At 57.6% G+C, this 23,555-nt stretch overlaps 1 protein-coding gene and 1 long non-coding RNA gene across 2 annotated transcripts in view; one reads left to right on the top strand and one right to left on the bottom strand.

Moving 5' to 3' along the window:
- LOC138920179 (uncharacterized) lies at positions 1–23,555 on the top strand. The gene is made up of 2 exons (XR_011430924.1): positions 1–915; positions 22,057–23,555. It is a non-coding gene; the product is annotated as an uncharacterized lncRNA (long non-coding RNA).
- The window catches only part of NTSR1 (neurotensin receptor 1), a 52,184-nt gene continuing 36,309 nt past the window's right edge, over positions 7,681–23,555 (bottom strand). Inside the window, exons 2-4 of the mRNA XM_001493229.4 lie at positions 11,937–12,138; positions 9,389–9,479; positions 7,681–7,937 (exon numbers count right to left, since the gene is read on the bottom strand). Of these exons, the coding sequence (XP_001493279.1) occupies positions 7,688–7,937; positions 9,389–9,479; positions 11,937–12,138 (543 nt within the window). The 3' untranslated portion in view covers positions 7,681–7,687. The remainder of the gene's footprint in view (positions 7,938–9,388; positions 9,480–11,936; positions 12,139–23,555) is intronic.

Here is a 23,555-nt window from a genome sequence, read left to right as displayed (position 1 = left end):
AATTCGCTGCCTGGGGAGGTGGGGGGAGTCTCCTCCCGGAAGGGCAGGCAAGAGAGTCATTTCAAGTGGAACCTGAGTGGTTTGGTTGGGGCCGCGGTTCCCCTCACCCATGCAGAGAAGCGACACACGCAATCCAGAGTCCCTTTTTGTTCCCAAAGCATCTGGTTCGGGATCCACGGAGTGGTGACAGGAGGTGCAGGTCGGGAAGCTTGAGCGCGTGTGATAACTGCCCCCGGACGGTGACATCCGAGTGTTAGGGCCACCTCACAGACTGCAGTGAACGGGTCATCCTGAAGGTTCAATGAGGCTGACATTTTCCTCTGAGCTCCTGGTGATTTCATGTGTCACAGAGACAATGTCACGGGATATTCTGCCAGAACCTTCCAAAGGGACTTGAAGAGTCTTGTTGCAAACACTCGGCCTGGTGGGGATGTGCTCTGACACAATTCTGCAGAAAGCATTGGGCAGCAGCAATAAAATTACACATGCACAAACCCCATGGCCCAGAAACACTGATTCCACTGTCGGAAAGGACAGCCCAGTAGCACGCAGAGAGCAAAACGAAGGACGTGCAAGGCTTCATCCCGCTTCCTGCGGAAAGTGCGACTGGAAACGGCTTAGTGTCCAGCATCCCTGCACCTGTGCGGCGGCTCCGCGGAAGGTTTGCAGCCTTGGAACGGAGGCATGCACCGCTCAGAGGACAGACTCACAACCTGTCTGCAGAGCCTAAGAAGCAAGGTGCAGACTTACGGCTCCGCCGAGATGGAATAAGCCCACGGCAGACTCTCCCTCCCACGGATTACTGAAGACTAGACTGGATGGAACACAAAAGCGGTGACCCAGGACCCTGGGAAGTAAACACCAGCAGGTGCATTTGGAAGGAGGTTGGAACTTGAAGACAAGCAGCAAGTGGACGTGAGTTTCCTGGGTTATTTTTCCTCATTTGTTCCCGAGCTCCGACTCCCACTTACAATCAGTGACGGGCCCTGTGACCCAGTCCTGGGATCCCACCCGAGGGGCGCTTGCCAGGACCCCCTGAGACGAGGACTGGAGTCCTAGCGGTTTATTTGGGAGGTGATCCTGGGACGCCGGCAGAGTGGGGAGCTGAGGCGGGACGGGTCGACACGGCGTGTCACCCAGCAAGCCTGTGCCGTGGGCCGGGGCCGCCCGGGGCGCTGGGAGTCAGAGGGGATGTGCTCCTAAGGTGGCGGAGGGCTGCTCCCAGCTGACTGACAGCAGGAGGAGCCTGCAGACACCCAGGAAGCGCAGCATCTCTGTCACAGCCCCCTCCCTGGGACACTCACTGGGCACTCGGCAGCCCCAGCAGGGCCAGTGTGAAGTGACTTGTAAAGAGAGTCTGTGGGTCTTGAGGGGCAAGTAAGGGGAGCGTTGAGCCCTTACAAGGATGGGACAGACCGCTGGTAACAAACCTTGAGCAAGATGTCCCTTTTGGAGCTCTGTTCAGAGAGGCAGAACCTGGGAAAGCGCCTCCTCCCAAGAGATGGGCCCGGAGCCCAGCAGGTCTTCATTCCAGCCTGCAGGATCCCTGAGCGTTGTGGGTGGGAGATGAAATGGCCCTGTCCCCTGAGGTTGGGGGGGTGCCTCTTGGAGGAGAGGATCAAGGGGGAGGACTGTGGTTCCAGGGGTGCTCCTCTCTTTGTGTGCTAATTTGATGCCAAGATGACCTCAAACCTGTGGCGGCCCCTGAGGTTCTGTCCATCCTAACAGGCAGGATGCCTCCTCGCCCTGCAGTGCGTGTTCTCCTGGCTCCGGGTTGTGCCAGCTGACAGGCGGCTCTGCCGTCTGCTGCTGTCTGCTCAGAGGGGGGGTGGCAGAGTTGTGCAGGTGACGGCAGATCTGAAGACATGAATGTCATTCGGGGGTACACCACGGCCATCCGGGCTCAGTTTGTGGGTCTGCAATGTGCCAGGCGCCGTGCCGTAGCAGTGGGCCAGCCGGCAGGCGCCTGAGCTCGGGGGCACTGGGGCGGGGACCCCAGTCCTGCCTGGGCCTGCGTTTCCTGAGCGCCTGCTCAGGGCCCAGCTCCAGGGGGCCCAGGGGAGAGGGCCCTGCTGACCCCAGCAAGAACTGGTGGAGGAGGTGGGGGTAAGTGGCTCCATCCTTAGCTTTTTTGTCTTCTAAGGACCAGGCCCTGTGTATCACGGATAAGAAAGTGGGAGTTTGACTCCGATGAATTTCCCTCAAAAATAGTTGCAGGGGGTTTGTGTTTTCTCCTTTCACTGACTTCCACTGGCACCGTGAGTGACAGCCCCAGTGTCTGCCGTTCCACACCCTCCTGGGCCAGGGGAGGGAGGCCACTGCTCGGGGACAGGGTGAGACATGGGGTCATGTGGCACTTGGGGCCTCCGTCCGGCAGGCTCTGGACCCTGCTGCTGACCCCTGACCCCAGAGCCCTGGCGTGCAGCGAGCCCTGGCGCCCGCCTGTGCTGTACTCCTCCACCCCAGGAGGCCCTGTCAGTCTTGAAGGTCCAGGTGGCAGGCACTGAGCTGGGGGGTCGTGCTTCAGGCCCTGGGGAAGGGACGGGGCCAGGCTCTGGGGTTGTAGGACTTCCCCAGGGCTTCCGAGAGCGGGGTGCAGCCCCACACGTCTCTCTTCACCCCAAGGGAGGAGAGAAGGTGGGACCAGAGGCCCAGGCCAGTCCGGAGGGCGCACATTTGTCTGCTGACCACCTCATGAGCTGGACCACAGACTGGGACCTGGCTGCCTCTTGGAGCCCAGGAAGGAAGCCCAGTGGGGTGGGAGGCTGTGCAGCTGGGTGTCAGGTGTGTGTACGCATGTGTGCTGGGAGGTCCCTCATGAGGGTGGCAAGACTCTGGCTTGAGGCCTGCCCCTTGACCCCAATCTGTCCTAGCTAGGTGATTCCTTTCGTAAAGTCAGTCTGGACTGGTTTCCATGGTGTTCTGATAGAAACCAGAATTCAAATCATAATTGTGGGGAGTGTGGCAGGGCGGTGGTGGGAGAGAGGGAGGAGGGAGAGGGCGGGAGGGAGGAAGGGGTGGGAGGGAGAGGATGGGGGGTGGGAAGGAGGAGTGGTAAGGAGAGAAGAGGGAGAGGATGGAGGCGAGATGGTGGGGGAAGGGAGATAGGCAATGGGGGGGTGATGGGAGGAAGGGGGGGGAGCGAGGGGGTGGGGAGGGAGCTTTTCCTGTCCTCAGGCTCCTGCAGTGGCTGGCTGTTTGTTTTCTTCCTTCAAATGTATTTTAAAATGTATAGGATTCTCTCCCAAGCCCTTTTCCTGTTGCCTAGCGATGGCGATGGCAATGGAGCCAGAGGTACCTGCCCGTTACGAGGGTAGATTCCTCCCCTGTCCCTGTGCTGGAATAGGGACCCAAGCTCAGAAAACCTGTAGGAGTTAGGGAGGGGCTCAGCCAGAGCTCTGGCCTCATGGAACAGTGGCATTGAAGTATGGTCAAGGTTCAGGGCTGCCTGCTTGCTATCCCCAAATTTCTCTCTCCATGACTGGCCTGAAATTCCACTGTTAGAGTTTCATTCCTTTGGATATTCTTGTAAAATGTCAGTGTGCCTCTCAGAGCTTGCCAGCAAGTCCCTTACACCTTGGAGTGAGTGAGAGTCCTGAGTCTTCCCTGCTGACAGGGTGAGGGGCTGTGGGGTAGGAGGGTGGGTGGTGGCTTACAAGTGCAGGGGCCAGAAGCTCTTGGAGCCTCAGACCCTCATCCCTGTGTCAACCAGAATGGGGTGGTGAGTCAGCTTTGAGGAAGACAGGCCCCAAGGAGCACCCGGCAGGTGGATGAATGAACGGATGGATGGATGGATGGATGGGGGGCTGGGGAAGGGTATGGGTGGTTCTTGCTCTTCGGTGGGCCTGGACTCTGCCGCAGGGGTTAAAGGTCCAGGTTCCGGGGCCTCTGCTCGCACAGGGCAGGCCGGGGCCTGGGAAGCCAGTCTCTAAGGCTCTGCTGGCCGTTCTGATGCCAGGGAGCCCCTCCCGCTGAGTCCAGGCTGCTGAGGAGACTGCAGGGGGAAGACAGAGGCTCTCCCGGAGCCCCGCAGTCTGGAAAGATGCTGTCCTTCTCGTCCCCCGAGGCTCGGGGCCTCGGGGCCCTGCTGCAGTGAGATGCGGGCAGAGAGGGGGGAGGTGCGGACACCCTGAGTCAGAAGGCATCTCCCATGGAGGGCGTCCTGGCCACCTGCTGGCAAGAGGTTCCACACGGGGCGGCTATGTAAGAGGACAGGGTTAGTGACCCCTGGCCCAGGCTTTCCCCAGCCTGCTAACCCCTAGGGAGAAGCTGACCTTGTCCCCTCAGTTCCCTGGGTTGGCTAGAGGGGCCGTGGGGACCAGAGTCAAATGGTCACAGGACCCTGCACCCCCTTCAGTGGGCCTCCTCTGTGCCCAGCCCACAGATCAGGAAACTGAGGCTCAGGGAGGGGCTGGGCGTTGTCCACACAGCCAGCATGGACTCAGGTCTCCCTGGCTCCAGGCCTCAAGGGGACGCCTTGCTTCTCAGGGGGGCCTGCTCCCGCACAAGCCCCTCTGTCTCTGCTGCTTCTTGAAGCAGCAGGGGGTGGGCAGCACCAGAGTGGGGGATCCCGGGCCCTCAGACCCCAGCCTTCGGGGGACATGGCCAAAGCTCATGCGTTTTTGGTAAAAGGGCCCTGGGGAGGGCTGTCAGCTGTGCCAGGAATGGGTAAGGGCATGAACGGACGCACGCAGGCCCATGGGCCCTCAACACAAGAGTCTGAGCCATGCGGGTGACAGTCTCCTTTACTGAGAGGTTCAGGGGTTGCTTTTGTCGACTGCAGTACGTCACGGGGGGTGGGGGCGTCTTGAGCATCATGCGAAATGACACGACGGGGTTTCGCCATCAACACTGAGCAGTCACACAGGACACTGGACACTGAGGCTGACACGCGCCCAGCACGCAGAGCCGGCTTCGGCAGTTACAACGTGATGTGGCCGGGAGCTGGCTGTGCTGAGCTGGACGGCACATGGAGAGGTGTCTGGCGACACGTGGACAGGTGTCCCCAGCTACATGAAGTGCGCACACAGGGACATAGAGACCAGCAGTAAAGGGGATCCTGCCCTGGAGACCTGAGCCTAGAAGGGGGCCGCAGGGCATCTCCATCCGCGTCAACTCTGTCCCCACCTCAGGGAACCGTCCCTTCTGTCCCTTGCAGGCTGGCTCCTCCAGCACTGTCACATCCAGCCCTGGCAGAGGCTGAGAGGGTGGAGCGACCACACCCATTTCTCAGATGGGGAAAACGAGGCTCAGATGAATCTTGGAGGGCCCGAAGATCGGGACCGCCAGGGAGGGGTCTGAGAACCTTTCAGAGTGAGTCCAGGTCCTCAATCTGAAGCCTGGCACTTGTGCCCAGCCTCGGTCTTTGCCAAACTCTGATGTCCACTCGCTGAACATGGCTGGAGACTGTGCTGACCCCTGCACCTGCCCGGCTAGGCCGAGCTCCCCTGCACAGCAGGTGCCTGCGTGGGCGCTCTGGGCTGGCCTTGTCCCCTGGAGTCAGCAGCCACTGGGTTGTGGGAGGGCTGCTTGGCCCGAGGATCGCCTTGGGGGCCTGAGTCCTTGGCCCTGTTCTTGGTGAACTGAAAGGACCTGTGGCTCTGAGAAGGATTTTCAAGGTTCAAGTAACAAACCAACTCACAGCAGGGGGGCTAGATCCGAAGTGACCGCAGATACCGCCGTTTGTGTGGATGGGAACTGAGTCCTGGCAGACCCTGGACTAGGGCCAGGTCTTCTGAGACCTGAGCCAAGGCTGCCCACGCAGGCCGTCCGCCTTCTGACCCATCTCCCTTCTGGACAAACGTGGGAGAAGCTACTTGAAAAAGGCCTCCATTTTGCTTTCCGGGCCCCTTCTGCCACTTGAGGCCCCAGCTGGTCCAGGGCAGCTCCCTGGGGTCTGCCTCCCCCCGGCTCAGGGGACCTTCCTGGGCTGGGCTGTCCTTTCTGTTTGGAGAGTGGCTCCTAGAGACCAAGGATGTGCCTGCCTTTCTGGGCGCCTGGAGCCGGGGCTGGGGCCGCCGCCTGACAACTGGTAACAAACGAGTCTGGGCCTTAGCCTGGCTGCTGGCCGGCAGGCTGCCTGGACCCACGGCACTTCCTCCTCACCTGCAGCCGAGTTCCCGGGACCAAAATCTCTTGTGATACGGCAAGTTCTTTCCGCCTCAGGGTGTTCACCCTGAAGCAGCTCGGAGCCGGGCTGCTGGAGCTCACTTGCACAGCTGGGAGTGGAAGCAGCCAGGGATTGCCCTGTCCTGACCTGGGCCACCTGGGCCCGTGCGGGGAGGCCCGGAGAGAAGACTGTGAGGCCGTCGGAGGCCAGCATCCCTGCAGAGACTTGCCACTTTGGCAAGGAGAAGGGGGAGGCCTGGGTCGGGCTGTGCCAGGCAGACCCTTCCATTGTCATTCTGGGCACATCAAAGCTCCCTGGGAGTCGTCCTTGTCAGGGTGGGGGGGGTCCAGACACCTGCGGCACCTGGGCTGACTCCCTCTTGAGCTGGACCAGAGGCGGGATGGAGCCCTCTCCTCTCACTCAGGTACCAGGACAGCGGTGGTCCTGACAGCCAGGCTCCCCCCGGCGCCGCCTCTCGGGTCCCCCTGTCCAGCCCAGCTGCCCAGGGGCTCGGCCCCACTGCTCCTTTCATTTCTCTTCCCTCTCAGCATCCATTAGTCCAGGGACAAGGAAGATTGCCTTTGACTCAACACTAATTTCTCCTCATTAGGGGCCTTTTGGATCCGGGAGAGGAACAATCTCTGACTTTCAAAGAGAAGAGGAGAGAGGGATGGGGAGGGGTGAGGGAGGAGAAGCTGAAAGAAATGGGGCCTCTGGGGTGTGGGTGCCAGGTCCTAGGCCTCAGATGCCACAGTGCAGGCCTCCAGCTCACCCCCATTCCAGCTCCCAGGTGGGGGATGAAGGCCAGGCAGCCAGCCCCCTCCCTGCCCCTCCCTGCTCCATCCAGCCCCATCCCTGCCCCCATCCAGACCCCTCCCAGCCCCCTCCCTGCCCCCAACCAGACCCCTCCCTGCTCCATCCAGACCCCTCCCTGACCCTCCCTGCTCCATCCAGCCCCATCCCTGCCCCCATCCAGTCCCTTCCCAGCTCCCTCCCTGTCCCCATCCAGACCCCTCCCAGCTCCCTCCCTGCCCCCATCCAGACCCCTCCCAGCCCCCTCCCTGCCCCGATCCAGACCCCTCCCTGCTCCATCCAGCCCCCTCCCTGCCCCCATCCAGACCCCTCCCTACTCCATCCAGCCCCATCCCTGCCCCCATCCAGTCCCTTCCCAGCTCCCTCCCTGCCCCCATCCAGACCCCTCCCAGCTCCCTCCCTGCCCCCATCCAGACCCCTCCCAGCCTCCATCCAGCCCCATCCCTGCCCCCATCCAGACCCCTCCCTGCCCCCTCCTTGTCTCCATCCAGCCCCCTCCCTGCCCCCATCCAGCCCCCTCCCTGCCCCCATCCAGACCCCTCCCAGCCTCCATCCAGCCCCCTCCCTGCTCCATCCAGTCCCCTCCTAGCCCCCTCCCTGCCCCCTACTTGTCTCCATCCAACCCCCTCTCAGCTTCCTTCCTGCCCCCTCCCTACCCCCTCCTTGTCTCCATCCAGCCCCCTCCTGCCCCCTCCCTGCCCCCTCCCTACCCATCCTTGTCTCCATCCAGCCCCCTCCTGCCCCCTCCCGGCCCCCTCCTGACCCCTAGTACAGGGTCTCCCGGGTGACGTTGCTGGAGAAGGTGTGGTTGCTGGACATGCTGTTAGCCTTCCTCGAGAAGGCTGGCCTCTTCCTCCTGCGCCCCCACAGGGGACACAGGCAGGCCAGGGTGGACAGGAAGATCTGGCGGAAGTTGGCGGACACGAGGTTGTACAGGATGGGGTTGACGGTGGAGCTGACGTAGAAGAGGGCGTTGGTCAGCATGTAGAAGTAGTGGTAGAAGTCGTAGAGGAACCTGCGGGGAGAGGGCGCAGACCCGGCTGCAGTCACGGCCTGGGGCTCACGGCAGCCAGCGGACAGACGCAGGGCCTGGGACAATAATGAACAACTACTTGCAAATTTTTTGACGTGGGGCTATTTCATGATGAATTTCAGGGTTTTGGCTTCTCCTGAGGAAGAAGTTGGAAGTTCTGATCCCACTCCTGCCTGACCTGTCAGCTGAGCTGGGTTTGCATCTACCGTCCCCAGGCCGGGTGTGGCCGCTCCACTTTGCTGCAGTCCCCACCTCTCCCTGTGGCACACCTGTCCTGCCCTTATGTGGGCAGAATCCCAGGCCCCCAGGGCTGCAGGGCTCTGCTGTGCTGGGCCGCAACTCAAAAGACAGGGCAGGAACCGCCTCCAAGTCTCCTGAGCTGTGCACCTTGCCCTCGGCTTACTTGCCTCTGCCCACAGGGATCTCACCCCTTCAGCAGACAGCTCACTTCATCACCAGGCAACCCTGAGTTTCAGAAACCCTTTATCTGAGGTTGCGCTCTGCTCCTCGTAACTTCTCTTTACCTCTCCCAGATTTGCCCTCCCCAATGATTCCTTGTCACATTGAAGAACCCGTGACCCTTTGACCTGGCAGTCCTGCTGTGCAGAAGAGCTCGCGCTGCGGGCCCAGGGAAGGCTTCCATCTCAGAAACGCCTGCTGGCAAGGCTGGTCTCGCCTGGGACTGGCACTTGGATTTCAGGAGCGTCCCCACCATCCCTGATAGGGTAGGAGGGGCTCCTAGGTCCAAGCTGTTTGTGCAGACACCATGGATTGTACTGAGCACCTGCATCCTTCTGGGAGTCGGGAATGTTGGTGCCTGCCAGGCAGGGGTGCCTGCGCGACTGGCTCCCCCAGTAAAAACCCTGCACGCTCGGTCTCTGGCAAGCTTCCTGGTAGACAGCATTTCACATATTGTCACAGCTCATCCTGGGGGAGTCAGTCCGGGAAGGGGCTTCTGGAAGCTTGCCCTGGACCCCCAACTCCTCAGGTGCTTTTCCTTCTGCGGATTTTGCGTTGTCCTTTCGCTGCCATGTGTCACAGCCTGGGTGTGGCTCTCTTGGAGTCCTGGGGGTCCTAGAGATGCCTCCAGCCCCGGGGGGAATGTCTAGGAGCCCCGAGAGCTGCCATCCCTCCTCCCACATCCGGCAGGGCCAGCCCTTCCCTGTCACTCTCTGACATCTCTAAACCTGTCCCCGGTACTGACTCTCAGGGACCTGCTTTCCTTCTGCTGCAACCTGTCTCTCGGCCGAGAAGCTTCCCGGGGCATCTGTCCCTCATGGCCTTCTTCCCCCGGCCAGTCACAGCCATTCCCGAGGGCTGACTCGGGGACACCTGGCCCGCACCCTGGCGTGAGCTGCTCCTCTCGGTGCCCCCACCTTCCACGCCCACCCATTTTGGGGAGCAGCCCCTGGCCTCGGCGTCCTGGTACTCACGGGGTCCACTGCTTCTCTGAAATGTAGCAGAACATGAGGCGCCGCACGTGGTAGGGCAGCCAGCAGACCACAAAGGCGAGGACCACGGCACCTGAGACACAGAGACAGGCCGCAGAGAGAAAGAGACAGGCTTCAGGGAGAGAGACACACCCAGAGACAGGCCTCAGGGACGCGGGCCTCAGGGAGGTGGAGGGGGCACCCGTGCTCACGGACTAGAAGACTTGACCGTGTTAGGAGGACAAAGCGGTCTACAGACTCGACGCAATCCCTACCAAAATCCCAACGACACTTTTTGTAGAAATAGAAAAACCCATCCTAAAATTCATATGGAATCTCAGGGGACCCCGAATAACCAAAACAACCTTGAGGAAGGAAAACTAAGCTGGAGGGCTCACACTTCCTGATTTCAAAACTTACCGCTAAGCCACAGGAATGAAAACACTGCAGTGCTGGCACAAAGACAGACCACAGAGACCAACGGAGCAGAAGAGAGAGCCCAGGGACAAACCCGCACACATATGGTCACATGATTTTCTACAAGGCTGCCAAGACCACTCAGTGGGGAAAGGACAGTCTCTTCAACAAATGGTACCTGGAGAACTGGACATCCACATGCAGATGAAGTTGGACCCTTACCTCACACCATATACAAAAATTAACTCAAAATGGATCAAAGACCTAAGTATAAGAGTAAAGAGTATAAAATTCTTAGAAGAAAATACAGGGCTCAAACTTTACAACATCGAATTTGGCAATGATTTCTTGGATATGACATTAAAGGCACAGGCAACAAAAGAAAGATAATTTGGACAACAAAATTAAAAACCATGTGTCAAAGGACACAGTCAACAGAATGAAAAAGCAATCCACAGAATGGGAGAAAATATTTACAAGTCACATGTCTGATAAGGGGTTAATATCTTGAACATAGAGATAACTAATCAACAACAAAAAAGCAACCCACCTCAAAAATGGGGAAACGACTTGAATAGACTTTTCTCCAAAGAAGATACACAAATGTCCAATAAACACGTGAAAAGATGCTCGACATCCTAATCGCCAGGGAAATGCAAAGCAAAGCTATAAGGAGACACCACCTCACACCCACTAGGATGGCTCCTATCAACAGAGCAAACCAACCAGAAAATAAGAATTTCTTTTTTGATGAGGAAGATTTAGCCCTGAGCTAACATCCACTGCCAGTCTTCCTCTTTTTGCTGAGGAAGATTGACTCTGAACTAACATCTGTGCCCATCTTCTTCTATTTTATATGTGGGATGCTGCCACAGCATGGCTTGATAAGCAGTGCATAGGTCAGTGCCTGGGATCCGAGTCTGCGAACCTTGGGCCGTCGAAGCAGAGTGCACAAACTTAACCACTATGCCACCAGGCTGGCCCCTGGAAATAAGAATATTTGATGAGGATGTGCAGAAGTTGGCACCCGGGTACCCTGTTGGTGGGAACGTAAAATGGCGTAGCTGCTGTGGGAAACAATATTCAGTTCTTCAAAAAATTAAAAATAGAATTACCATAGATCCAGCAATTCTGCTCCTGGGTATACGCCCCAAACAATTGACATTAGCGATGCCAACAGACATTTGTACATCCCAGCAGCACTATTCACAGCAGCCAAAAGATGGAAGCAACCCAACTGTCCATCAACAGAGGAATAGATAAACAAAATGTGGTATATCCAAACAATGGGATGTTACTCGGCCCTAAAAAGGAAGGAAATTCTGATATCCACTATGACATGGATGAACCTTGAGCACTTTATGCTCAGTGACATAAGCCAGACACAGAAAGACAAAAATGTGATTCTGCTCACAGCCCCCACCCGCCACAGGGCCTCTGCACCAGCTGTTCCTCTGCTCGCAGCTCTATTGCCAAGACCAGCTCCTGGTCCTGCTGGCCTCAGCTGGATGTCACCTCCTCAGGGAGCCCCTCCTGGCTGCCAGATCTAGCCACACAGCTTTGTTTTCTTCTCCATGCTTATCACTGTCCGAATGTGTGTGGTGTACATGTTTGTCTCCTCTGGTGGAATCTGTGCCCCCGCTGGAATGTAGAGGTGACCTCTGCTTCTGCTGCCCCCAGGCTCTGTGAGAAAGCTGCTTCACCCTAAGTAGGTGCTCAGGAGACTTGTTGAATAAATGAGTGACTGGATACATGAATGAGTGAGTGAGAGGATGGATGGATGAGTGGATGGATGGATGAGCACATGAATAGATGGATGGATGGATGAATGAATGAGGACATGAATGGATGGATGGATGGATGAGTGAATGGATGGATGGATGAGGGAATGAGTGAGTGAGTGGATGGATGGATGAATAGATGAGTGAATGATTGGATGAGTGCATGAATGGATGGATGAATGAATGGAGCCAAAAGCACCATCAACCTCAGATGGAGCCAGCACTCTGAGTCTTGGCCCTGTCGTGCTGTGCCCCTGGGTCTTTAAACTTTGCCCCATTTGTTGGTGCCATGCTTGCTACTTTGACGGCCTCTGGCCACCACCCGCCCCCCGAAGGTCCCAGTGGTTACGTACGTAAGACCCGGACACCGTGCCGCAGGGCCTGGACCCTTCCGGGCTCAATGGACATGCTGAATGAGCTGTGCTGGTCCCCAACGGTGCACACCTGGCCCTGCTCGGCGGCCTGGCGTACCATGACAGTCAGCTTGTTGGCGATGATGGTGTTCAGGATGGAGATGAGCACCATGGGGAACACGAAAGACATGAAGGTGTTGATCTGTGGAGAGACGGGGAAGGCAGGCCATCAGACCCACATGCATGAACACTGCCCTGGCCCTGCCCCACTGGCTGGGGTCTAGGACCTCGAGTGTGGAGCCACTCGGTCTATTGGGGCGGCCAGGCAGACATAGGCCGCCTATCCCCAACTCAACTCTCCACCTGCTCCTGCCACCCCTGGCTCAGAAGAGGTTCACAGACTCTCTGCCACCTCAAGGAGCCTCTGTACAGGGTCCAGCCTGTATAATGTGGAACGCGAACTCTGGGGTGTCCCAGCTGTGGCAAAGGCCAGGGCTCCAGGTTCCCAGGTCTGGACACACGTCCATGGATGAGGCCCCTGAGCACGTGGCTGCTCCACCTGACCTCTCCAGGAAGCCCAGCCCAGCATCCTTTGCCCTGCAGGCAGATAGTTCACGTTCGGACACAAACAGAAAACCCTTCCTCTCACTCCATCCCCACTGCCACTCAGGGCATCGAAAAGTGCTCCTTTAGCACCTCTAACTGCCACGTCACTCTGCACCCGGGGAAACCGAGTCTCAGGGAAGTCATGGAACTTGCCAAAGACACTGGTTCAGAAGTGGCTGGACCTGGACTTGGCCAGGCCTTGCGATGACACCTTCTCAGCCCAAGCTGGCACCTGCCCAGGCACCTGCTCAGCCCGAGTGGCCGTGGCCCTCTGGAGAGGGGGGCAGCTGGGTCTCCTCCTGAGCTGGTGCTGCTGCTCACAACAGGAGCAAAAACACAAGTGGATGGCTGAGCGATGATGGGACGTGCGTGAGCAGGATGAGCAAGGATGCGTGTGGCCCTGACGGGCCTCCCCCAGAGCTGGTCCTAAAACAGGCATCATCCCCAGGCCGTAAAATAATCGCCTCAAGTGGCTCAAAACTGTGTTGGCTTTTTATTCTTTCTTAAAAGCTCTGTCGTGTCATATCCCGACGCCCCTCGCTTCTCTGCACCTGCATGAGTGCCCTCGTGACGGGGAGGCAGTGGCTCCTTTCCGGCCCTGCCAAGCTGCTCTTCACGCTGATTTTGAACTTCAGAATCCAAGAGGCTCCGGGTGGTACCTGGGGGGCCTGCCTGTGCTGGCTCCGGCCTGGTGGCTGCAATTCACCCAGCAGTTCCAGGGCGGCTGCAGTTGGGGTTTGCTGGGCGACCCTCCTGCCACCTCCTCACCCAGGTTTGCCCACAGCCCTGAAAGCAGAGCCAGGGGTCCTGCGTTGAGGCCTCCTCAACACCACGACTGTGACGGTCTCACCAGGGGTGAGGACAATCACAGCCCTGTCCTGCTAATGCGGGCAGTGGCTACTGAGACCCAGCAGCCACAAAAAGTGCAGGAGGTTTCGGAACATGGGCGGGTTTGCTTCCTGAGCCTCCTGGCGGCCGAGCGTCTGTCCAGAGCAGGGCAGACTCACACACTTGCTCTCTTTGGGACACTGGCCAAGGCCTCCAAAGGTCCTGCCTACTCCCATGTACTCCAGGCCCCAGTCCGAGGACTTGAGGCCTCCCAGGAGCTGGTGGCCTGAAGTTACCTTCAGTCCCATTTGAACAAGGCTCTGCTAAACTGGAGGAGGACCACGCTGGAGAGGGGCCACCCAGACCCTCGGGAGCATGGCTGTCCACACTTGCAGCTCCGGCACCCATCATGCGTCATCTGCCCACATGGGTTCCTGGGAGCCGCCTCCACCAGGCACCCTTGTGTCCTGCGTCCGCCTAGCTTGGGTGGCGGGTCCAGAGACTGGGGACCCATCCTACCTCCCCCGGTTTTGCTGCTTTCCACTTGCCCATCTTCTGCGGGATGATGAGGTGCTGATGGCCGAGCGCCAGCTCTGGGAAGGTTTCTGGGGCTCCCTGCTGGGTGGGGGACTGGGTAGGGGCGCAGAGGGATGCCAGGGCCGGGTCCAGGAGACAAACCAATTCCCCAAGAATCGCCACAGCCTGGGTATAATTTAACTAGAACAAATGTATCCAACACAGATTTTAAATGTCAAAACATTTAAAATACCATACCTTGCTGGGCACAGGCAGCAAAAATAGCTAACTCGGGGGCTGGGCGGGGCTCACAAGCAGGGGTCCAGGGCCCAGCTTGGTGGGTTGTGGGGTCTGGCCCAAGGGCCCCAGTGGCTCCTGCAGTTGGAAGAAGTACAAGCCCTTGGTCCCGAGGTCCTGGAGCAGGGTGAGAAGCCCCCGGCCCTCAGGCCTGCCCTGATCAGAGGCGGGGCCTCTGGGTCTAGAGACGGGGCTCAGGCCAGCACTGGCTTTCAGAAGGAGATGCTTTCTCTCGGCTTCTCCACCCCTCCAGCCTGGAGACTGACACTGAGTCTGGACTGTAGGGTTGCTGGGGTCTGAGTCTCAGGGTTTTCCTCCTCTTACCAAGGCTCACAGCACGGATGGGGGCTCAGCCTGCACCCCTTTCCTGCATCTACCCCCCACTCTGCAGCAATGAGGAAAGAGGAATAATCCAATAAACCATGTGCAAAATCTCTGGGAGATGCTGAAATGTCACCACCTGAGGGAAAAGAAGCCTTGACTGAGGGAAGCCAGGGCGCTCCCTGGACTGACACATGGACACGGGTGGGCTATGTGTGGTCTGGGCATCTGTCCGAATAAAACACGAGAGTGACTTGGGAATAGACAGGCTGATTTTAAAATTCAAATGGAAAAAAATAATAACCTAAGAATAGCTGGGAAAGTCCTGGAAAGGAAGAGAGATGGGTCAATATGGGACGGGGAGACAACAGCCTCACCAACCACTGGGCCACACTAAAAAAAGACCGTAATGAGAATAGTTTGGCATCAATGAATGAATGGACAGAGAGAAGAACGGGGCGGGAGAGAGGCCAGAAACGCCCGCTGATGAAGACGGTGTCTAAGCCAGCGAGAGAAGTAGGCTGGACCCTCCGGGCTACTGCCCCTGCCCGGCCAGCATCCACTGCCCCTTCCTGGGACCTCCTCTCTGCTTCCCAGGAACCACCCACCCCTCCCCCAGTCGCCTACCTCCTCTCCAGACCTGGCCAATTGGCACATTTCAAAAGGCCTGAGCTGGCCCTCATTGGACAAATGCAGGCCACGTGTTCACCTCTGCACCAATCACACTTGTCTGATGAGGACCAGCCCCAGGCCTTTTGTTCAGGAAAGAGACACCACCTTTTCAGGGGCCTGCTGTGTGATAAACTGCATTTGTAGCTGTTGCTGTCATTTTCCCCTCTTGTGGCGAGGACGTGCCTAAGAATGAAGCCAGTACATTCAAAAGGAGAGCACTCCATGACATCAGGTGAGCTCCTGGATCCAGCTATGCCTGCAACCATCCGTCCTGGACTTTTAGTTTTTCTTGAGCAAAATAAATATTCCTTTATTCCCCTTAAGACAACCTGAATTAGTTCTTGGAGCTTGTATCCTGACTCACAGAGATCTCACACCAAAAAAATCCAGATGGAACAAAGATTAAAACGTAGAAATAAAAACAACACAAGTAGAAGAATTCGTGGAAGTTTTGCTTATTCACTTTATGTATTAAACTGTTGGAATTTTAAAAAATAAAGTGGTTCAGGCACTGCTGTAAAATTTTGCTATAAAATTTAGTGATGGAAAAAAATCAATTCTTTCAGCCCTGGGAGATTCCTGTCCCACCTCGCCCTCCAAAGATTCCTATAACTGAGGCCCTCCTTTCCCACTCTTCCTCTGGACTGTGGGGTGTTTGAGGGCAGGGACTGGCCTGTGTGCCCAGGGATCCTGGGAGGAAGCAGATTCCAGAGCTGGAGCCTTGAGGGATCCAGGTCCCGGCTTTGGGCAGCTGAACATCTCCATCCCAGAGCCCACCTTCTGTCCCTGAGACAGTGGCTAAGCACCCTCCAGGTAGCTTTGACTGACCAACGGGCAAGCTTTGACCACCCAGGGCAGCCTGCCTGAGGGAACACAGGCCTTCTGGTGCCAGGCGAAATGTGGAGATGCCTCCCTGCCTTGCTGTCCCCCCTCTGGCTCTGCAGCCCTGACCTGAGCTGATGACTCTTGAGATGGGTGGGGCCTCCAGGAAGCTGCAGGGTGTCTGGGGGTTGGGGTACCTGGGGGGCTTTAGTGCCTGGGGTTGGGGGTGGACTTTGGGCTCAGGCAGACAGGAGCCCTGCTTGTCCACTGGTTAGCTGTGACCTCAGGCAGTTCTGGAACGGCCTCTTGGTCTCAGCTTTCTCATTTCTGAAAGGGGGACAATAAAGGTACTTACCTGGGTGCTGAGAGCACAGTTTGTCCTCCGTGGTACCCAGGTCTGTAGTGGGAGGAAAGGAAGAAGGTTGGGTGGGGCTTCAGCCTGGGGAGCTGCGATGCTCTGAGGGCATTGGCTGGCAGTGGCCAGTCCCGTCTGAGAACTCAGGGCCTCCAGCATTTGCAATTTTGTGAGGGAGATAGAGTGACATGGTTAAACAATAAAAAGGAAGTGTGCATTTAGGGGCAGCTGGAATGGGATGGTGGGTCTGCCCGGAAGAGACGGCTGACCCCCGGGACAGTGGGAAGGCACACAGCCTGCCTGCAAACAGGTGAAGGCAGGTGAGGAGCCCCCAGTGTGGATGCAGACCGACTGGCCTGGCCCCTGGTGCTCCACCAGTGAGGGGATTCTCAGCCTGGGGCAACTCTTCTGCCTCCTCAATGGTCCTTGACCCCTCCACCCTTTTTCTGAAGAATAATTGCTTGTTTGGTACCAGGGTCTGTTTCTCTCCAGTTTATCTCATCATGTTTAGATAAAGAGACAGCCCCCGGACTCTCCACTGTGGTGCTTCAAGGCTCAACAACCAGCCCATGGTGAGTGGGAAGGTGCAAAATATCACTCAGGATGTTTGCAAAACCCAGTGGCTCACAAAACAGCTTCTGAGGCTGCTGAGAGGGAGGTGGAAAGAAAAGGCTTGTCCAAGCCCTCCATTGTGGAGACCGCTGGGACCGTCTCAGCTGGTCTGGCAGGGGACTCCCCACCCCAGCAGATGACCAGCCCCCAGCCAGGCCCAGACTCACAGGGGTGACTTCTGGAGACAGACTCCAGATGGAACAGAACCCTCCTCATACCCAGAAAAAGCTGAAACGGAGCAAATACCTGAGGTCCCTCACAACTCCCCTTTCTCCCTTCTCGGCCACAGCCGAGGGCAGGAACAATCATGTAGGTCATTCCAGAGTCGCTGAGTGTCATGGTCACTCAGCACAGCCTAGTTCGAAAGGCAAAAATCCAGGAACAACTTCAGTGCGTATGGTTTGGGCTGGTTGATAAGTTATGATGCATCCGCAACATGGGGCACTCTGTTGACAGGGAGAATGAGGACGACAGGGTGGGCCAAGAGCATAGTTCAGTGAAAAGAGTGAGCACAGAGCAGCTGGCATGTTGGTAAAGTGAGGAGACGCCCAGGATGGTTCTGGAGAGAAACCTAACAGACACTGACACAAGCTGATTCATGGAGAGTGCTGGGGAGCTGGCAGGCCCGTGTTTCCATTTATTCCATCTGTGTGCTCTAAATTCAAGAAGACATGCCAGGTGCCTACGAAGTAGAAGCTATCGGCATCCTCACCTTACAGTGATGCAGATGAATAGAACACATATCCACTGAGTATGGGCGAGAGCTAGACAAGGGTGGAAGGACCTCATCCTCATCAGTGAAGATTCACTGGGTGTGCCCCATCCCAACTTCCCAGAGGGGACTTTTTTCAGGTAACTGCAAATTTTTGAGAATGACTTCTAGTTCAAAGGCCACAATTCCTTGGTGATATCTCAGGGCTGAACTTCTATTCATTTTTCTCTCCTTTCTTTGATCTCCATTCTGGTCCACCCTGGTCCCCGAGCTCTTCTTCTGGTTTCAAATTTCTGGGAGAGGCTGGACTCTGGAGGGAATTCTGGAGCCCTAGGGAGACTCAGAGTTCAGCACCACGGACAGTGCCCATAGGAGCAGATGGGGCTGCACTGGAGGACATGGCCTGGGTGTGACAGAGGCCTGGGTTGGGGGGACTTGGGGACATAGGGACCTGGGGTGGGGGAATGTGGTGGTGAGGGGGGACCTGGAGTGGGAGGACCTGGGGAAATAGGGACCTGGGGGCTTAGGGACCTAAGGGCATAAGGACCCACAGTGGGAGGACCTTGGGTGGAGGAGACCTGGGGTGGAGGGAGATAGGGGAAGGGACCTGGGGTGAGGGGACCTGGGGGGGAGGAAATTGGGGTGGGGGACCTGGGGGGAGGAGACTTGGGGAGAGGGACCTGGGGCGGGGGGACCCTTGGAGTAGGTGAGCAAGCTGTATCTCTGCAGGAGGCACCACCCTGTCCCCCAGCCCTCCCGCCTGTGTAGCCAGCAGCCCTGTACTGGGGAGTCTTCCCTCCCAGAGTGCTGGACCCACAGAGGACACAGACTGAGAGTGAACTTGGCGAAACAGAAGCCACTCTGCTGCCACATCCTGTCTGCTCCTGGCTGCACCGCAGAGCTGGCACCAGACAGACTGCTGGGAGACCCTCAATCAGATTAGGAAAACGGCCTTCCCAACATGCCTGTCGCTCCACCTGTGCTGGAGGAGCGTCCTCGAGGAGGGCCAGAGGGGAGCCCTCTCCTCGGTAGCACACAGGACGGGTGCTGGGCGTCTGGCCTTGGCCGAGTGTTGGGTGGGGACTCGTTGGCCGCTCTGGGTGCAGCAGCTCGGGTAGCAAGATGCTTTTCGGTCAGGCCAGCACCTCTCAAAACTGCATCGAAGCCATCTGTGCAGAGCGGCGAGCCATCAAGGGTGTGGGCTGAAGCCCTGTTTGCTGTGTTTTCAAATATCTGTTGGCTGAAAAGCCCATGAGAATGTTCAAACCAGTGGGACATCTGCTAAGTAGCAACAAGCAAGGCTTTAAAAGTCCTTGAGGAGAACAGGCGGCAGGGCAGTGAGCCTGTGGGCAGACATCTGACGCTGGGGAAGGGCCCCCATCTCTGTGGTCACCTAACAGAAGCCATAGCCCACATGGGGTGTGCCCTAGCTCTCATCCCCACCTGCACCTCCACTATGAGAGTGATTGTTTTCTTGCTTTTGACAAAGTCTGTCTTGTAGAGTGGCTCCCAGTCTGCAAGAACTCGTACTGCTTACACTGCCATTCAGACACAAGCTGCTTGGATCAGGGTTGTAAGCCTCTGTTTGGACTTTTCTAACATGGAGGGCACTAATTTGACTCTGAGAGATTAAAAGTGGTGCCAACTCATTTAGCACAGAGCGTTCTGGAGGCTTCGAATGTGCCCGTGACAGAAGTCAAGTCATCAAAGTTTTTTGCCTCATGCCAGGAAAGCTTGGGGACCTGATCTGATCAAGACCCTGGGGGCCGGCATGTGGATATTGGGAGTGGATTTCCAGGGAGCTGTGCACATCCCACAGCCTTGCCCGACATTGAGGTCCTACGACACTGGGTCATGCCGTGCTGTCAGGGCTGCGAGCTACCAGCAGGCATTGACCACATCTCAGAAAGTGTGTTTAGAAAAGAGCCGTGCCCCCAGCCACAGTGCGAGGCCTGGGCTCAGCGTGGGGCCTTGTCCTCCGCCCTGGTGCAGCTGGCCCACCCCCTGTTCTTCACTGTTGTTGCTGGCAGCTGAATCTCCAGCTTTTCCCACAATTTTCAGTGTTTTCCTCCCAAGTAATTGTGTGGGCAGTTTAGCAAATATCCTGTTCCCTCCCAATTTTGAATTACCGTCCACCGGCAGAGCCGGTCACTGCGCCCCGTGGACATCTGGCTCTGTACCCAGCATCTCGGCCCCTTTCAATGGAATTAGCGCTCTGTCCTGCTTTAGGTGAATCTGATTCCGGTGGGCCCAGAGCCGAGGGGCTGGTGTGAGGGGGAGGACTAGGAGTGGCCACCCATGTCCCCAGGGCCCCAGTCGGGGAGGGACTCACCCCAAGGCGACCAGCATTTGGCTCTGGTTTCTTCCCAAGTTGACCAGCCCCTGGGCTTGGAAGGGACCTTGTGCTCTGGGTTTAATCCCCAGGAAGCGACACTATGCTCTTTCTGCCAGGCCTCCTCCTGGGGCCTCCACCCCGAATGGCTGTGATGAGGGGCAAGCACATCTTAGAAATGTGGGTGGGGCACGCCCTCACTCAGCCCCATGCGCACGGGCGAGCCTGGCTGCAGATCTCTCATAGAAAGAAGACTGGTCAGTAAGGAGGGAATGCAGGTGGTGGCACCAAGTGCAGCCAGAGGGCCAGCGTGCAGCCACGCGCCGTCCCAAAGCACATTCCCCGATAACATGTCAATTCAAGGCCCTTCTTCCCTTTGTCCCTAGAGACTAGTGGGCCTTAACGTGGCCTTAACGTGGCCACCTGACAACACACTGTTCCACTTTGCTTTTCTCCTTTACAGCCATGCAGGATGCTTTGCCACGGTAAATTGACTCAACTTCTACGTGTACGAACGGCCCAGGGCACGTGAGACGGGCTGTTCTCCACACATGTGCGTGTGAGACAGGTCGCTGCAGGGGTGAGGGGCCTTGATCTCTCTGTGTCTAGAGCTGGAGTGGAGAGCAAGACAGGCCGGCATCTGGGTCTTGCCAAGTGACCTGAGCACGTCCATCCTCATGCTGGGCCTGACTCCTGCCTATAAAGAGGGGGTGGGCTGAAGATTCACCCTGAAGATCCTGACCCTCAGAAACGATGGCAGCCCCCAGCTCGGGTTCTTTCCCCGCCTGCCCCCTGGGCGGAAGGGAGGCTTGCCAGCTGGACCCCCACGACCCAGGCCAGTCGGAGGCCCTGAGCGCCTGCGCGCTGTTGACATTCTGAGGCTTCGGGAGCCAGAAGGGGGCTGGTTGGCTCCAAGGGAAGCCTGGCTCCCCTGAGAGCTGGAAGGAGCGGCTCGCAGGGGCTGCTGAGGCTGTTGACATTCCATGAGTGGCTCATCCGCCCCTCATTGCTCTTGCGGGAACTCAGTGGTGGCTGAGGCAATTTAAGGGAATGAGGCTGTGCGGCTGGGCCCAGGAACAGGCTCTGCCATCTTTTATTGGAATGTTCCAGCACTTACTGGCTGCACTGTCCCTTCTCTTTACTCACCCCATCCTGGGTCCACCAGCCCATCCTCTATCTCCCATCCTCCGAATGCACCAGACTCCCAGGCTCACCTCGTCTGACCTTCACAAGCATTTATTAAGTGTCTGCTGAATGTGAGACGCTCTGCACACAGACTGAGGTGAGTGCAGAGGACAGAAAACACACATGACACAGAGGCGAGCAGGAGACAGTCTGCTGGGGACGAGGGGCCATTTTCTGAAGGAGGGATCTTTACACAGAGACCTGACGGATGAGGGGCACCCTTGGGCTGGAGAAAGGAGAGGAGCACGTGAGACCTCAGGAGCCCAGGGAGGCCAGGCAGAGGACAGATCACAGAGGGCTGGCACCAATTCCCCGGGTTGTGGAAGCAGGAGGAGGGGTGAAGCAGGGGAGAGGGCGATGCAGGGGGAGGGGGTGAAGCTGGAGGAGGGGGTGAAGCAGGGCATGCCTGCAGCCACGTTTGCATTTGGGGACGCTCTGCCCGCAGGATGGGTAGAGCCTGGGGTAAGGGACCAGGGAGGGGCCCAGGCCCAGGAGACAGGTGATGGCCGGCCCCCACTGGGATGGGAGCAGTGGAGAGTTGGCAGAGACTGGGGGGCTGAGGTAGGACCCGGGGATGAGTGGATGTGGGGGTGAGTGCAGGCAGGAGGCAGCGAGGGTTATGCCAAGAGGAGGACCCCAGCTAGACTCTCCGCCTCTCGGACAGCCGGAGCTGTGTGCGCGGTAGTGCAGGGAGCTCCATCGCAGAGGTGTGTCTCCTGCTTAAATAAACCTCCATGCGAGTGTCTTTGCTGCTGATGACCTCTGAGGTCAGAGGGTCCTCCTTACATCTTTTCTCTAACGATCTGAGTCTCTTTCTCATGGAAATGTCCTAGCAGGGAAACTTTCTGATGTCTTCCAACAGGTCCATCTTCCTGGAGGCACGGGTATCCTAATTTCTGCAGAGCTGTCCCCGAGCTGCCAGTGCCCTCTCCCCCATAACGACTCACTGTTAGGTGCACAGAAGGCATCGGTACGATGGGATTTGTTCCGCTGCAGCAGAATCAGAGAGTAGACCGAAGTGTGGGGCATCCTCTGAGCTGCCCTCCCAGCCGAGCCTGGACAAGTGCAATTGCCATTGAGATGGGTGCTGCAAATCCAGATGGGCTGGGGTCACCTGTCAGCTCCAGCCATAATGGAGGCCAGTCATTTTGCTCCTGTTGTTGCTGACACACGTGTCCCACCATCCACCGGGGTGCTAATAGCAGCATCCTGGCATGTGACAGTCCAGCTGCATTTACTGAGGCTCACTCAGTGCAACCTTGTGCTAGCTCTGTCATCACTGGCGAGATGAGTTTTCTCTGATGGCTTTGAAATGGCCACTCGAAGGCACTCAAAGGCCTTGGCCTCCCTGTGCTGGGCTGTGCCTGGACCGTGCTGGTGGGCAAAATCAGCCACTTGACTGCACTGAGGATGCGGTCTGTTGTGTAACAGTCAATGCCATGAGGTCTCTGCTTCTGGCCAATCTGTCACTGTCCCTGAGAACTCAACCACAGGACGAATTCTCGCCAACATGGAGGCTACAAGGCAAAATCCACAGCAACGCCGGGGATGGAGTGGTGACAGAGCATGCCCACGTGTGGAAAAACAACCTCGAGATCACCCCCTGGGCCAAGGACATCTGATCAATGTACCGTTCCCACGAGACCAAGGCAAGGTCCTGGTCCCTTTTGCCTGCTGTCCCTGGACCCGCTGCCACCAGCCCCTATGTGCTAAGTGGCATGCTTGCCCACAAACATCACCACAATGGCCCGGCATCCCTGCAATGACCAGGGCCTCCCAGGGGCCTGAGGGCCTTCTTGATCATCGTGGAGAGCCTTGGAGTTGCGGGGTGCCATCTTAGGGCTGGCGCTTCCCCAGATGTCCCAGATTGTGAGGCAGCTCATCATGAACTCTCCATTAACAAGACTGTGCTGTGAGCTTGCCAGCCTCACGCCACGGAAGATGGTCCTCCAGGATGGCTGGCGGTTTCTCACGCCCTGGACGCGCACCTTTCGCAACGTGACTTGGTCACTCCCCTAAAGAGGTGGGGTCTGGGCCCATGGCTTGACTGGGCTGGCTCTGACCAGTGCAAAGCAGCAGATGTGTGCCATCCGAGCCAGGCCTTACACTGTCTGCTCTCGCTCTCTCAGGATGCGGCTGCCACAATGTGAGGACGCCCTGATGGGCCTCCTGGAGAGAGAAGCCCAAGCAGGACCAGGCACTACCTCCAGACAGGTGCATGAGGCAGCTTGGACCATCCAGGTCCAGTGGAGCCACTGGATGACCGAAACCACACGAGTGACCCCAGCTGAGACCAGCTGAGCCAGCCCAAATTGCCACCCAAAAGATCACAAGCCAATAAATAGTTATTGTTTTACGCCA

Source organism: Equus caballus, chromosome 22, assembly GCF_041296265.1.
Source record: "Equus caballus isolate H_3958 breed thoroughbred chromosome 22, TB-T2T, whole genome shotgun sequence".
NCBI lineage: Eukaryota > Metazoa > Chordata > Mammalia > Perissodactyla > Equidae > Equus > Equus caballus.
The sequence above is the reverse complement of the archived record's forward strand: the minus strand, read 5'-3'. Positions and strand labels throughout refer to the sequence as shown.